General features: G+C 60.6%; 2 protein-coding genes across 4 annotated transcripts in view; one reads left to right on the top strand and one right to left on the bottom strand.

Moving 5' to 3' along the window:
* Positions 1 to 10,558, top strand: part of LOC111154222 (potassium voltage-gated channel modifier subfamily G member 2) — a 36,336-nt gene extending 25,778 nt beyond the window's left edge. Inside the window, 1 exon segment of the mRNA XM_022513700.1 lies at positions 9,740 to 10,558. Within this exon segment, the coding sequence (XP_022369408.1) occupies positions 9,740 to 10,558 (819 nt within the window).
* Positions 10,559 to 12,178: 1,620 nt separating this feature from the next.
* The window catches only part of LOC111154214 (PQ loop repeat containing 1), a 47,061-nt gene continuing 44,699 nt past the window's right edge, over positions 12,179 to 14,540 (bottom strand). For 2 of the 3 annotated variants that reach the window (XM_022513679.1, XM_022513681.1), the window contains one exon: positions 13,733 to 14,011. In XM_022513679.1, coding sequence (XP_022369387.1) covers positions 13,804 to 14,011 — 208 coding nt within the window. In that variant the 3' untranslated portion in view covers positions 13,733 to 13,803. Of the gene's footprint in view, positions 14,012 to 14,540 lie in introns of all 3 variants that reach the window. The other variant, XM_022513682.1, reaches the window with a different exon arrangement.

Genomic DNA, 14,540 nt, shown 5'->3' with positions numbered 1-14,540 from the left:
CAGTACTTGGCCCCAGAGCTGCGGGGCCCAAGACAGGGCGGGCCAGTGCTCCTGCTCCTGGGATTCCCGTCATGATTCCTCCGTATCTCCTGCACCGAGCTAAGGGCTCGGGGCCCCTGGGGAGGTTCTGGAGCCGCGTGGCCTGGGCTCTCGGGCACATTCCGGGCTCGTGGGGGGAGATGTGCTGCTGACAAAGGCCCCGCCCTTTGTTCTCCCAGGAACACACGTGGAATGTGGAGGGGGTGGGACGGAAAAACGTCCCCCACCCATGGGGGCTTTGCCGGCGCCGGCACGGCCCAGGCCCACCTCAGAGTGGGGAGTCCACTCCACCCCTCCACAAGTGTCTATACTGGAGTCCCTGTGTACCCCCCCTTCAAGTTCCTGGGACCAGAACCCTCTCCCCTTGCCCCTGACAGGAGACAAGTAGAAACCGTCGGCAGGACATCCCGTCCAGTCCCCGAAGGCCAGTCCCCAAACCCGAAACGGGAGCACCCGTGACCACGACCAGGAGACAAACGGTGCCTTGCAGCCCCGTGCAGAGATGGAGTTTAGAGACGGAGTTTAAAAGGCTTCAGCTCGGCACCTGGGTAGCTCAGTGGGTTAAGCCTCTGCCTTCAGCTCAGGTCATGATCCCAGGGTCCGGGGATCGAGCCCTGCATGGGGCTCTCTGCTCAGCGGGGAGTTTGCTTTCCCCCCACCCTGCCCCTCTGCCTACTTGTGATCTCTGTCAAATAAATAAATAAAATAATTAAAAAAAAAAAAAGGCTTTGGAGGCAGAGTGGGGTCTGGGGACCTCAGCCCCACTGGCCTGGGTAGGGGCCACTCAGCGAGGCCAGTGTGCAGACAACACACTTTGTATCCACAGGAGGCTTCTGTGGCCCGTGGACAATGTGTGCGGAGACGCCGGCCAATGCCAGACGAGCGGCTAGAGGAGGGGGGCCCTGCAGACCCCAGGGAGCCCGGCCCAGCATAGACTTACTTCTGACCTGATTTTGACCAAACAGGCCAGATGTATCAGACTTTGATAAATTGGGGTCTGTTTTCTGGGTTGAAATTTCCAGAAATAGCTTCTCCCAGTTAAGCTCCATGGCTGGTCTTCAAGAGGGGGCAGCCGGGCACAGGGCTGGGTTGGTTCCGACAAGCTCGCCTCATCTCGAGCCCCCAGGGTCAGCCCGGCTCCAGGGGAGCACACTGGCGTCCCTGCTTGTGCCCGGGGCAAGGGTCGGCCATCCCCAGGGGGTCTCCTTCTCTCCTCCTTCTGAACACGGTGCTCAGACGGGGCCCAGATGGGGGCTTACTGCTGCCCCTGGCCAAGATGATGGGAGCTGGGCCACGGCGGGCCTGGAAACGGGGTGTCACATGGGTGCTGCTGGGGCAGGTGTGACACTATGCTGTGACCACCAGACTCTGGAGTGGGCAAGAGAAGCCGGGCCGTGACACCGTCACCTCCCAGACCTGGCGCTGGGCCGGCCCCCACCCCCCTCCTCCCTGTCCTGAAGCGTTTTGCCTGCAGGTGTCTCACGACATCGGCCCCTTGGGTCCCGGCCCTCTCTTTGCTGAAAGCCCATCAGCCGGGGTTTTCCTCCTGAACCCTGTTTGCCCACTGTCACCCCTGATGCTGGGGCCGCCGTGCCCTAAGGCTCTCTGACCCGACCAGGGGCTCGGGAATCTGCAGGGCGTCAGGCACCACGCTGGGGGAGTCCTATAGCCTCCCTGAGCCTGACTCAGCTTCAGGTCGGATGAGGTGGGACCCCTTCCTTGGGGGAGGGGCAGCAAGTCCCTAGGGCTGGCCGACACCCTGAGGTCCAGGAGTGGACTAGAAGCATTTCCACTCCTATAGCAAAGAGCTGGGACAAAACTCCCAACCCCAGACCTGGACCACCTGGGGGCAGGGGCCTCCACGAGCAATGAGCCCCAGGGCTTTGACCTCCGGTTGTCATGGGCGCCGTCATGGGGAGACCAACAGACCAATGGAACAGGCAGACTCGGGCTACGGTCAGGCCCGAAGCTGCGATGCACTGAGCTCTGCTCCTCAGGTCTCCTAGGACACCAGTCCTAAGGAAATCAGTGGGCGCTGGCCCTGGTCCCAAGGAACCTTCCAGAAGGGGGAGTGGCAGACGTCCTTGCTGTGCTTCTGCTGCCCCAATTGCTGCTCTCCCTGGCTGTGCACGGTCCTGTTGCCAGGCCTCGCCCCTCAGGAGCCCTCCTGCTAGGATCTGTGACCCGCCAGATGCCCCAGGGTGTGCAGAGTCAGCCAGCCCTCACAGTGGCCTCCACAGGGAGGGGAGCAGCCAGCGGCCTGCCGCACAAGGAGTCGAGTGGGTGATGGCCCCATGTCATCAGCGTTCCCCAGGGAACCGGGATTTGGAGGGGGGATGCTGGCAGGTGGGAACAGGTGGACAGGCTTAGGTACCCCCGAGGGCATGGGTGGGGCAGGAGCCCCACAGTGCTCTGCGCACAGCAGCTCCTAACCCTTTGGGGGCCCAGAGCCAGCTCTGGGACAGAGGGACAAAGGCACAGACTGGACACGCTCGGGACCCCAGGCCATGCCGCAGACCGGGCCCCTCCAGTCAGGCTGCAGCCCCTGCTTGTCTGGGAATCGAGGGCAGCAGCGAGACCAGCGGACTTTCTAGAACAGTCGCACCGCTGGGAGCTGTAGCTGGGTGGGCCGGGTGACTGCTGGGAAGCCTCCGGACTGGCCACACCACCCCTGACCCTGAGGAGATCGGGCCTTGTGGGAAGACAGGCCACTGAAGACCCTAGACCGGGTTGTCCGCACACTCCAGCAGAGGGTCTGAAAACCCCTCCTCTGGGCGGAGGCACCACTGCCTTTGTCTGGGGACAGACCTGCCACGTTGTGTCCGGACACCTGCACCCAGGCCGTGTCTGCATGTGAGCATGTGGGATAAGCAGCAGCACCTGCCCACTATTTCCGGGCACAAAACAGCGATGACCACGGCAGCCGAGGTCCTGGGCCCCAACGGCTCATTTGTGGGGAGGCGAGCCACCGGACAGCGGCGCATGGCGGAGACAGGTCTGTGGGAGCCCCAGAGGCCCGGGTTCCTGAAGAGCAAGATAAGTCAGCATCTGGACATGCAGGACACACTTGGGGAGAAGCCCTGTGCTGTCCATGGGGGGCGGAGATGCAGTCCTGCTGGCCCCTCCCTGGAGCAGGCTCGGGAGCTGGGCGGGCAAGAGGGTCTGTCCCCACAGGCTGAGAGGGACGTGAGCCCGGTGGGGGGGCAGTGCAAGGCCCCCAGGTCATCTCCCCTCCAGCGAGAGGGGGTCCGCGAGTGCACACCAGCGTCCGCTGAGTCTGGGGAGTTTGCTGAGCCCCCGGGAGGTTCAGGCCAGGGGGGAGCTCGGGGTCAAAGGCAGGCCCGACCAGGACCCGCCTGCAGCTAGGCACACGGAGAAGCCTGCATGTTCCACTCTCTCCCGTCAGCATCTGCCCCAAACGCCCCTGCACTGGGGTTTCCCACAGGCCGTCCGATCATCCTGTGCCCCAGCAGCCACGCTCACAGATGTGCCTGGAGAGTCTGCTGAAGTAGCTTTACTATCTGTAATTCTCATACCGTGTGATTTGTCCATTAGAGTGAAGATTCAGTGGTTTTTAGCATAATTACACGGCAGTGCCACCATCACATTTCCATCAGCCTAAGAGAGACCTGTGCCTTTTACCCTCCCCGCCCCACCGGCCCTCTGTCCCCACCCTCACGCCCACCAGGCCCCGCTCTTTATACATTTCCTTGTTCTGGACTCCAGTGAGAACAGGGTCATGCAGCGTGCCCCCTGGGGCTGGCGTCCTTCACTCCGCACCCCAAACCGGGACTTTGCTCCTTTTTATGGCCCAGTGAGATCCCATTGTGTGCATTTATTACAAGACTGTACTTCTCCATTAGCCTGTTAGCGGACACGTGGGGGTGTTCCCACCTTTTGTCGTGAGCATCTCGTGCCGTGAGCCCGCGGGGGCAGGTTTCCTTGGGGACGGGTGTGTTCGCTTCTCTCGGGTACACCCCCAGGAGTGGGGTCCCTGGGACACGTGGCGTTGCCCTGTCTGTGTGAGGAGCTGCCCAACTCTCCTTCAAAGTGGCCGGAGGGCCCAGCAGCTGTGGGAAAGGGTCCCACTTCTCCGCACCCTCCCCGCACTCCCACTCCAGCCGCCCAGTGTGGGTGCGACGTGGATCCTCTCCGCGGCTTGAATCTGTATTTCCCTGATGAATGAGGTTGGGCGGCCTCTTTCCATGGGCTTCTTGGCTATTTGTGTATGTTTTTCACAGATATGTCTCCTCCTTGCCTGTCTTTTAATGGGGTTTTCATCTGTTGAGTTGTAGGAGTTCTATATATGTTCTAGATACCAGTCCCTCAGCAGATAAACAACTGTCAGTATTTTCTCCCATCCTGTGGACTGTCTTTTCCTTCCCCGATGGTGTCTGTAATGGTTCACCAGAGCTCCCACAACAAAGGGCCACAGACTGTGTGGCCTGAAATTGAAATTTATTTTCTCAAGGTTCTGGAGACCACACGTGGGAGGTAAGGTGTCGGGAGGGTCGGTTTCTCCCATGACCTCTGTCTGGCGTATCGATGCCCTTGCCCTCATGCCTGTGTGTGTCTGTGTCCTGACACCCCAGTCCTGTTGGACCAGGGCCACCCGTGTGACCTCATTGTCCCTGCGTCACCTCTTTAAAGACCCTGTCCAAATACAGTCCTCTTCTGAGAGGTCACGGGTTAGGGCTTGAATGTATGATTTTGAAGAAAAACAATTCAGACCTTCCAGTGTCCTTTGAAGCACAGAAGTCTTAAATCTTGATTGAACTTATCTATTTTATCTTGTTTGCTCATGTTTTTGGTGTCGTCTCTAAGAATGTTTTGCCAAATCCGAGGTCAGGAAGATTCTGGGATCCCTGCTTTAACAAAGAGCTTCCTTGGGGCTGTTTGCAAGGCAGCTACCCCGGAAACCAGTTCTTCAGATTTTGTTTCTCTGGGAAAGCGCTTCACCTTCCTGCGGGAACAATGGCTTTGCTGGAGATGGGATTCTGGCTAGACGTTTTCTCTGACGTTCTGAGTCCGTGCCCCACAGCATTCTGCCTGTGCCGTCTCTGCTCAGGCGCATCCCTTCTCCAGCCATGGGCTGTTCCCGCCTGGCTAGTGGCACTCAGACCCTTCCTTGCCACCACGCACCAGAGTCTACATTTGCCCTGCGCTCCCGGCTGTGCGGGTGACGGTGCGCCGGGCGATCTGGTGGGTTTCCAGCCATCGTTGCGTCGAACGTGTTTCTCCTTCTCCCTCTCCCGGCACCCCTGGCCCCAGTGCTTCACAAACATGCCCACAATCCGCTCAGACTCCGCGGGCCTCCCTCTCTCGCCTCTCTGCAGGATCGGCCTCTGGTCCCACTCACCGGCTCGGCTCTGCTGCGGAGCTCCTCCGGGGCTTCACTGGTTCTCAGTGACGTCTCAACTCCAAGAGCTCCAAGTGGTCGTTTTAAACATGTTCTCTTTATTGCTCATCCCCATCTGTGCAATGGGCTGCCGTCCCGAGTTCTACGTCATCAATCTTCCTCTGGTCTGTGAGCACATTTCCACAATGGTGCTTCTCCAAACTCCGGTATCTGGTCCTCTCAAATGTCGCTTCCGTTTCCTGATTCTTTTCTGAGGCAGGGACCGTAATTTACGGTTTCCACGCCCGCTCCAGGGTTTCTTACTGGAAAGACGCAGGGTCACGTGGACCTTTCCTCTGGGCTTCGCTCCTGTTACCTGTTCTAGTGCAGGGGTCCTTGCCCTCCGTGCGTGCACACACGTATACAGACACATACATGTGCACATACACACATGTGCACATGGACGCACACACAGATACATGTGTGCGTAGACGCGCACATGCTTACACGCGTGTACACGCGGATACATGTACGCACACAACACAACACACGATACACGCATGCACGCGTACACACATGTACTCGCGTGCATGCACACATGCAGACACATGCACACGGACAGGGGGTCCGCGAGTGCACACCAGCGTCCGCTGAGTCTGGGGAGTTTGCTGAGCCCCCGGGAGGTTCAGGCCAGGGGGGAGCTCGGGGTCAAAGGCAGGCCCGACCAGGACCCGCCTGCAGCTAGGCACACGGAGAAGCCTGCATGTTCCACTCTCTCCCGTCAGCATCTGCCCCAAACGCCCCTGCACTGGGGTTTCCCACAGGCCGTCCGATCATCCTGTGCCCCAGCAGCCACGCTCACAGATGTGCCTGGAGAGTCTGCTGAAGTAGCTTTACTATCTGTAATTCTCATACCGTGTGATTTGTCCATTAGAGTGAAGATTCAGTGGTTTTTAGCATAATTACACGGCAGTGCCACCATCACATTTCCATCAGCCTAAGAGAGACCTGTGCCTTTTACCCTCCCCGCCCCACCGGCCCTCTGTCCCCACCCTCACGCCCACCAGGCCCCGCTCTTTATACATTTCCTTGTTCTGGACTCCAGTGAGAACAGGGTCATGCAGCGTGCCCCCTGGGGCTGGCGTCCTTCACTCCGCACCCCAAACCGGGACTTTGCTCCTTTTTATGGCCCAGTGAGATCCCATTGTGTGCATTTATTACAAGACTGTACTTCTCCATTAGCCTGTTAGCGGACACGTGGGGGTGTTCCCACCTTTTGTCGTGAGCATCTCGTGCCGTGAGCCCGCGGGGGCAGGTTTCCTTGGGGACGGGTGTGTTCGCTTCTCTCGGGTACACCCCCAGGAGTGGGGTCCCTGGGACACGTGGCGTTGCCCTGTCTGTGTGAGGAGCTGCCCAACTCTCCTTCAAAGTGGCCGGAGGGCCCAGCAGCTGTGGGAAAGGGTCCCACTTCTCCGCACCCTCCCCGCACTCCCACTCCAGCCGCCCAGTGTGGGTGCGACGTGGATCCTCTCCGCGGCTTGAATCTGTATTTCCCTGATGAATGAGGTTGGGCGGCCTCTTTCCATGGGCTTCTTGGCTATTTGTGTATGTTTTTCACAGATATGTCTCCTCCTTGCCTGTCTTTTAATGGGGTTTTCATCTGTTGAGTTGTAGGAGTTCTATATATGTTCTAGATACCAGTCCCTCAGCAGATAAACAACTGTCAGTATTTTCTCCCATCCTGTGGACTGTCTTTTCCTTCCCCGATGGTGTCTGTAATGGTTCACCAGAGCTCCCACAACAAAGGGCCACAGACTGTGTGGCCTGAAATTGAAATTTATTTTCTCAAGGTTCTGGAGACCACACGTGGGAGGTAAGGTGTCGGGAGGGTCGGTTTCTCCCATGACCTCTGTCTGGCGTATCGATGCCCTTGCCCTCATGCCTGTGTGTGTCTGTGTCCTGACACCCCAGTCCTGTTGGACCAGGGCCACCCGTGTGACCTCATTGTCCCTGCGTCACCTCTTTAAAGACCCTGTCCAAATACAGTCCTCTTCTGAGAGGTCACGGGTTAGGGCTTGAATGTATGATTTTGAAGAAAAACAATTCAGACCTTCCAGTGTCCTTTGAAGCACAGAAGTCTTAAATCTTGATTGAACTTATCTATTTTATCTTGTTTGCTCATGTTTTTGGTGTCGTCTCTAAGAATGTTTTGCCAAATCCGAGGTCAGGAAGATTCTGGGATCCCTGCTTTAACAAAGAGCTTCCTTGGGGCTGTTTGCAAGGCAGCTACCCCGGAAACCAGTTCTTCAGATTTTGTTTCTCTGGGAAAGCGCTTCACCTTCCTGCGGGAACAATGGCTTTGCTGGAGATGGGATTCTGGCTAGACGTTTTCTCTGACGTTCTGAGTCCGTGCCCCACAGCATTCTGCCTGTGCCGTCTCTGCTCAGGCGCATCCCTTCTCCAGCCATGGGCTGTTCCCGCCTGGCTAGTGGCACTCAGACCCTTCCTTGCCACCACGCACCAGAGTCTACATTTGCCCTGCGCTCCCGGCTGTGCGGGTGACGGTGCGCCGGGCGATCTGGTGGGTTTCCAGCCATCGTTGCGTCGAACGTGTTTCTCCTTCTCCCTCTCCCGGCACCCCTGGCCCCAGTGCTTCACAAACATGCCCACAATCCGCTCAGACTCCGCGGGCCTCCCTCTCTCGCCTCTCTGCAGGATCGGCCTCTGGTCCCACTCACCGGCTCGGCTCTGCTGCGGAGCTCCTCCGGGGCTTCACTGGTTCTCAGTGACGTCTCAACTCCAAGAGCTCCAAGTGGTCGTTTTAAACATGTTCTCTTTATTGCTCATCCCCATCTGTGCAATGGGCTGCCGTCCCGAGTTCTACGTCATCAATCTTCCTCTGGTCTGTGAGCACATTTCCACAATGGTGCTTCTCCAAACTCCGGTATCTGGTCCTCTCAAATGTCGCTTCCGTTTCCTGATTCTTTTCTGAGGCAGGGACCGTAATTTACGGTTTCCACGCCCGCTCCAGGGTTTCTTACTGGAAAGACGCAGGGTCACGTGGACCTTTCCTCTGGGCTTCGCTCCTGTTACCTGTTCTAGTGCAGGGGTCCTTGCCCTCCGTGCGTGCACACACGTATACAGACACATACATGTGCACATACACACATGTGCACATGGACGCACACACAGATACATGTGTGCGTAGACGCGCACATGCTTACACGCGTGTACACGCGGATACATGTACGCACACAACACAACACACGATACACGCATGCACGCGTACACACATGTACTCGCGTGCATGCACACATGCAGACACATGCACACGGACACGTGCGCGCACACGCGTACATGGATACGTGCGCGCACACGCGTACATGGATACGTGCGCGCACACGCGTACATGGATACGTGCGCGCACATATACACATGCGCACACACGTGCAGATACATACATGTACGCGTACACACATGCACACCCACGTATGCGCACACGCATCTGCACACCGGGATTAGCCCCCGATGCTGCCCCTCAGGGACCCACAGCTTGGGTACACCCACAGTCATCCTGGAACGAACTCCATGACTCTCCTCCCAATTTCCTTCAGGACAACCTCCAATGTTGAGAACACCCTGGGGTAGAACAACTCTGTATTTAGTTACAAATGAACTTAGTTTCTTTGGCAAGAAATGACTGTTCTAGGAGCCTGCTTCCTCCTCCCCCGGGGAAAACCTCTGCCCCAGGGGTTGTGGAACTGGGGGTGGGGACAGTGCCTGGCTTCTCTGGTGAACCCCATTCTCTGAGCTAACTGGGGGGAGGGGGTCAGAGCAGCTCAGGTCCTCTGGGTTGCCTCTCCTGGCGTGAAACCACCAGCACAAGCCAGGGCCCCAGGCGAGGCGGGGGACCCCAGTGTTCTCAGAGCAGCGTGAGTCGGAGCCTCCATCCACCGCAGGTCTGGGGACTGGGCAGAAGAAGGGCCCCCTTCTAAGCTGCACTGTCCTGGGGAGCTGGGGGACGCGGCCTGTGTTCTGGAGCAGGGTCTCCTCACTGAGCTGGGGCGGTGGTATTTCTCTCGCCTTTTAAAATGAATTTCTGTAGCTTTGCTCGAATAGATGTTCCGTTTGCCGTTTGCCCTTAGGCCTGTTTCCAGAGGCTTTAATGGCTGTTTTTAATAACTTTCACCAGTAGTGCGGGGAGCCGGGGAGCTGGTCAGCTGAGCTCTTCCTGGCTCCCAGGCGAGAAACCAGCCTCGGAGGGAAACCGGGCCCCCTGCAGGCGCGCATGGGGGAGGAGGATGGGGTGCGTGGGGGAAGGGCAGCGCGGGCGTGACCGCACCCCACCCCTCTCCTCCGCAGGGCGAGTGCTCCCCCAAGTGCCGCAGCCTCTTCGTGCTGGAGACGGTGTGCGTGGCCTGGTTCTCCTTCGAGTTCCTGCTGCGCTCGCTGCGCGCCGAGAGCAAGTGCGCCTTCCTGCGGACGCCGCTCAACGTCATCGACATCCTGGCCATCCTGCCCTTCTACGTGTCGCTGCTCGCGGGGCTGGCGGCGGGGAGCGCGGGCGCGGGCGCGGGCGCGGGGGGCGCGGCGCTGCTGGAGCGCGCGGGGCTGGCGCTGCGGCTGCTGCGGGCGCTGCGCGTCCTCTACGTGATGCGCCTGGCGCGCCACTCGCTGGGGCTGCGCTCGCTCGGCCTGACCGTGCGCCGCTGCGCGCGCGAGTTCGGGCTCCTGCTGCTCTTCCTCTGCGTGGCCACCGCGCTCTTCGCCCCGCTGGTGCACCTGGCCGAGCGCGAGCTGGGCGCGCGCCGCGACTTCTCCAGCGTGCCCGCCTGCTACTGGTGGGCCGTCATCTCCATGACCACCGTGGGCTACGGCGACATGGTGCCGCGCAGCCTGCCCGGGCAGGTGGTGGCGCTCGGCAGCATCCTCAGCGGCGTCCTGCTCGTGGCCTTCCCGGTCACGTCCATCTTCCACACCTTCTCGCGCTCCTACTCCGAGCTCAAGGAGCAGCAGCGGCGGCGCGCCACCAGCCCCGAGCCGGCCCTGCGCGAGGACAGCGCGCGCTCGGCCCCGGCCACCGAGGACAGCCAGTAGGGGCCCGCCGCAGCCGCCCACACCGGGGGTCCCCGCGCGGGGGGGTGGCCGCGACTGTGGCCCCCAAGAGACCGCTCCTCCTGAGCTTTCTCAGGAATAGAAGCGCCCCCCCCCCCCCCCCCCCCCCCCGGGGGCCCCCGGGGGGGGGGGGGGCCTGTGCCCCCCCCCGTACCCGCGGCATGTCCCTTCCGCCGGGGCCCCCCTGGCTGGGGGGGGGGGGGGGCGGGGGTACTGATCCTCTGTTTCCGGTCATTCCTTCCCTCTTTCCTCCTCCTTCCCTTTGGAGTTCAGATTCCCTGGCCCAGAAATTCCAAGGCCGTGGCAAATGCCGGAGGCCACCTGTGTCTGCAGGCCGCACCCTCTGCTTCCCTGCTCCTTGGCAGGGCAGCTCCTGGAGGAGCTGTCCGCGGTGGGCAGTCTGGGGGGGGCTCCTGCTTCTGCAGGGTCATCCACCGTGGGCGTCCCACTGCGACACTCGCACACACACGCACGCACACATGCACACAGTTTCTTCTTGCCCAGCTGGAGGTGGGCCGGCTTCACTGACAACCTTCCGTTGTCTCCAAGTTCTCAGAGGCTCAGCGCAGGGAGCCGCACCATGTCACTCACACCAGCAGCCAGGGCAGTCGCGCCACTATCCTGCTGAGGGGAAAAGCCATACAGCTTTATCAGAGGTCTAAGCCTGCGGAAAGGGACCTTCATCTACTCTGATTAGAGCCCCACTTCTCGTGGGGCTCGGGAGCCTGTGCCCCGCCGGCCGGTGTGACGACGGGGCCCCAGCTCCTTCCCACACACCTGGCGGCTGTGAGTGGAACCAAAGAAAGAGGCTACAGGTGACTTTTCAAGAACTGAGATGGGCTCACGGAGAAAGAGGCCTCTACATGTTTCACTGTTCATTTCGCTGTCGGGATTTCTACTGCATGCAGAATTAGCAGTTAATTTTAACAAACTGATTATCAGAAAGAAAGTAAAAATCCACCCCCAGAGCAAGACAAGGGTCCAGACGGGGATGCCGGCTGCCGGAGAGACCGCGTGGGTGTCACCCACACGGAGCAGCTCCGGGCCAGACTCACTCTTGGACCTCGGGGCCAGTGCGGGAGGGGGCTGGTGGGGCCATCCAAAAATTCAGAATATCACTTTCATGTACTTTCACCGTATCTCTTTGATATTTCTGACACCTTGTCCCCAAATGTAAATTGTCTCCAAGAAAAAAGAACTGGTCGGTACACACAGCTCCGTCCCTACAGGCTGGACAGAAGTGTCCACTTTTCTTCAAACACTTCCCTTGGCCTTTCTTTAAACAAAACACCTCTTACCTTTTCAAGGCATTCGGTGGTCAGGGCCTCCCCTGGCCTGGTCCTGCTGGTCTGTCCGGGGAGCTGGTCGGCCTCTGGGGGCTGATCTGAGGGGGCGGGGGCGCTGGTCTGTCCCGGGGCACCGGTCTGTGCGGAGGGGCTGGCCTGGTCTGTCTGGGAGGACTGCTCTGTCCAGGGGACTGGTCTTTCCTAGTGAACTGGTCTGTCTGGGGGGCTGGCATGTCCGTGTGGGGGGACCAAGACAGCAGCCTGGGCCTCACAGGGGCAGAGCTGGACCCCAAGAAGAGGGCACCCACCCTTCCCTGAAGACCCATACGGTGAAGGGAGGATGGGGACCCATGATTCACTGTGTCCTGGGGCGCCCGCTCGGACTCCATTCACGAGGCCACACAGATCCACAAGCGGTTTATTGGGGTAAAGTCAGAGCGCGGACAACCCCGAGTGCTCCCCTCGCTGGGCACATGCCGCCACGGCCGCAGGCAGAGGGAGACACTTTAATCTGGAGGAAATTACGGCTACTGACACCCCCTGTGTTTAAAAATAAACATTTCCAAAGCGTCTTATAGCCCAAGTGCCTAAGCAGGATCCTCACTCAAACATTCAGGCATTTGTGAGCAAAGCTCCGGAGGAGGCAGCAGCTGGAGCAGCAGGACAGTGGCACCGCCCCCGCACACCCGCCCCAGGGCCGGCCCTCCGCCCCGCAGAGGGGAAGCCCCACGGCTGCTGGGACACTCAGGCGCCGGGGCCTGGGAGCTCGCCCAGGGCTGCTGGGCACAGCAGAGATGCTCCTGTAAAACTGAGAGGGGAAAAAGCAGGTGGCCAGGGACGCCCCGCCCGGGCACGTCACCCCACGCCCGAGGAGCGTGGGGACACCTGCATCACACATCCCCTCGCCTGACTCACAGGCCATCACCGTCCTGGAACACAGACGTCCAGGGCGGCAGGCTGCAGGCACGTGCAATTCCTGGAACCCAGAGGGAACGCCCGTAAGTACGCCTGTCCTCGGCGGAGGGTGCGTCCCCCAGACCTGGTCCCAGGCCCCCAGCTTCCCTAGGGGCACACACGGGCCACTTGTGCCCCCCACATCCCCTCAGGACTCATGGGGAACTCCAGGCTCTGGTGCCAACACCCCTGAGCTCACTCTGGCAGCGTCCAGCCGGCATGGACACAGGCTCGTCCCCTCCCTGCCAGCGGCGTCCACACGGGCATCTCCCAGGAGGCAGCCAATGCAGAAATGAGGCACGTGGGCACACGGAACACTCTGGGCCCCACTGCCAAGCTGAGGGCCAAGTCCCTAGTCCCGTGACACGGCCGCACTGAAGGTGGCCCTCACGGGGCCGACTCCAGCAGGTCACCAAGAGCACTTGTAACGTGCGTCCCCACAGCTTCCTTCCCACAAGCATCAGCTGTGTTCAAACCCCAGGCCCACTCTCTGTGCCCAGGCTCTGCTCTGAGTCACCCTCGCGCGCATGCTGTCACCAGGATGTCCACGTTTGGGCCATTCTGAGACCAGGCTCTGTGCGCCGGGTGCGCGGGTTCTCCTGGTGCCACTGCTCACTCCTGCTCCCCAAGCCGCCCAGGCCGAGGGTTGCCGAGAGTCCGGCCGCAGGCCCCAGGGGCTCCCGGCAGGCCTGAGTCCCAGAGGGGCTTCCTGGCGCCCTGTCCCATAGCAGCCCGAAGTCTGCCATTTCCTGGGTCTGTGAGCACATTCCAAGTTCCAGACAAGTGTTTTTTGGGAGGAAAGAAGAGAACACTTGCTTCTCCATCACCTGGAAAACAGCCTCAGCCCAGCCCTGGGGTCTAGTGCCCACTCACACTCATCCTCAGGGCGGAGGATCAATGTTGGCACCCAGGTCCCCTGGCAGTGCACCTGAGACCCACAGAGCTGATCGAGATCCCGATGGCCCAGACATCCCCTTGGGCCATGGTGCCCACCTGCCCCACACAGGGATGACAGGTGACTGGGCCAGTGCCCACGGCGGAGGCCACACGTCCGTGTCCTCCCCTGCCACCTCAGAGGGCCTTGGCGCTGGCAGGGTGTGCCACGTGGGGGGCTGGCTTCTGGGGGTGGCGGGCGAAGGCGTAGGCCTGTCCCAGGATGGCCAGGTCCACCAGCACCTGCAGCAGGCCGCACACGGAGAACTGCAGGGGGGCGCCGTTGAGCAGGAAGTAGGCCGTCTTGAAGGTGTCACCGCTGGTCCACATGAGCACCATCTTGATGCTGTGGAGACACAAGCCAGCAGTCAGCGGCCTCCCAGGCCCCCGCCTGTCCCCCCACCTGCCCCCCCCCCCCTGCCCCCCCCCCTGTCCCCCCCCGCCTGTCCCCCCCGCCCCTCCTGTCCTCACCACGAGGCCACGGCATGCACAGCCGTAGGGACAGGCAGGCCCTGCGGCTGCCGGGCAGGGAAGCAGACACCGTGGCCCATGAGCGTTCTGTCCCTCCTGACGGCAGGTGTGCAAGCTATGACCCTCAGGAGGCGTGCTGTGGCCTCAGACGGGAGAGGGGAGACTACCCCTTCCCACACAGCATCCCAGGGACCCCCAGGCAGGTGGGGACTGCAGGAGAACAGCACTTGGCCATGGGGATGGGCAGGCTGGGCCGGGCTGGCCATGGGAGCCTTGCCCAGGAGGGGAGGCCCTGTTGCCAGGAGCTTCTTCTTCCTGGCCGGGCAGACCCCATCTGCACCCAGGCGTGCTGAGGATGAAACTGGAGGCCACAAGCAGCAGCAAAGCGAACCCCTGGTCATGGG

Source organism: Enhydra lutris, unplaced genomic scaffold (assembly GCF_002288905.1).
Source record: "Enhydra lutris kenyoni isolate GAN:26980312 unplaced genomic scaffold, ASM228890v2 scaffoldscaffold36, whole genome shotgun sequence".
In the NCBI taxonomy this organism is placed as follows: Eukaryota; Metazoa; Chordata; class Mammalia; order Carnivora; family Mustelidae; genus Enhydra; species Enhydra lutris.
This window is presented reverse-complemented; position numbering and strand designations above follow the sequence as displayed.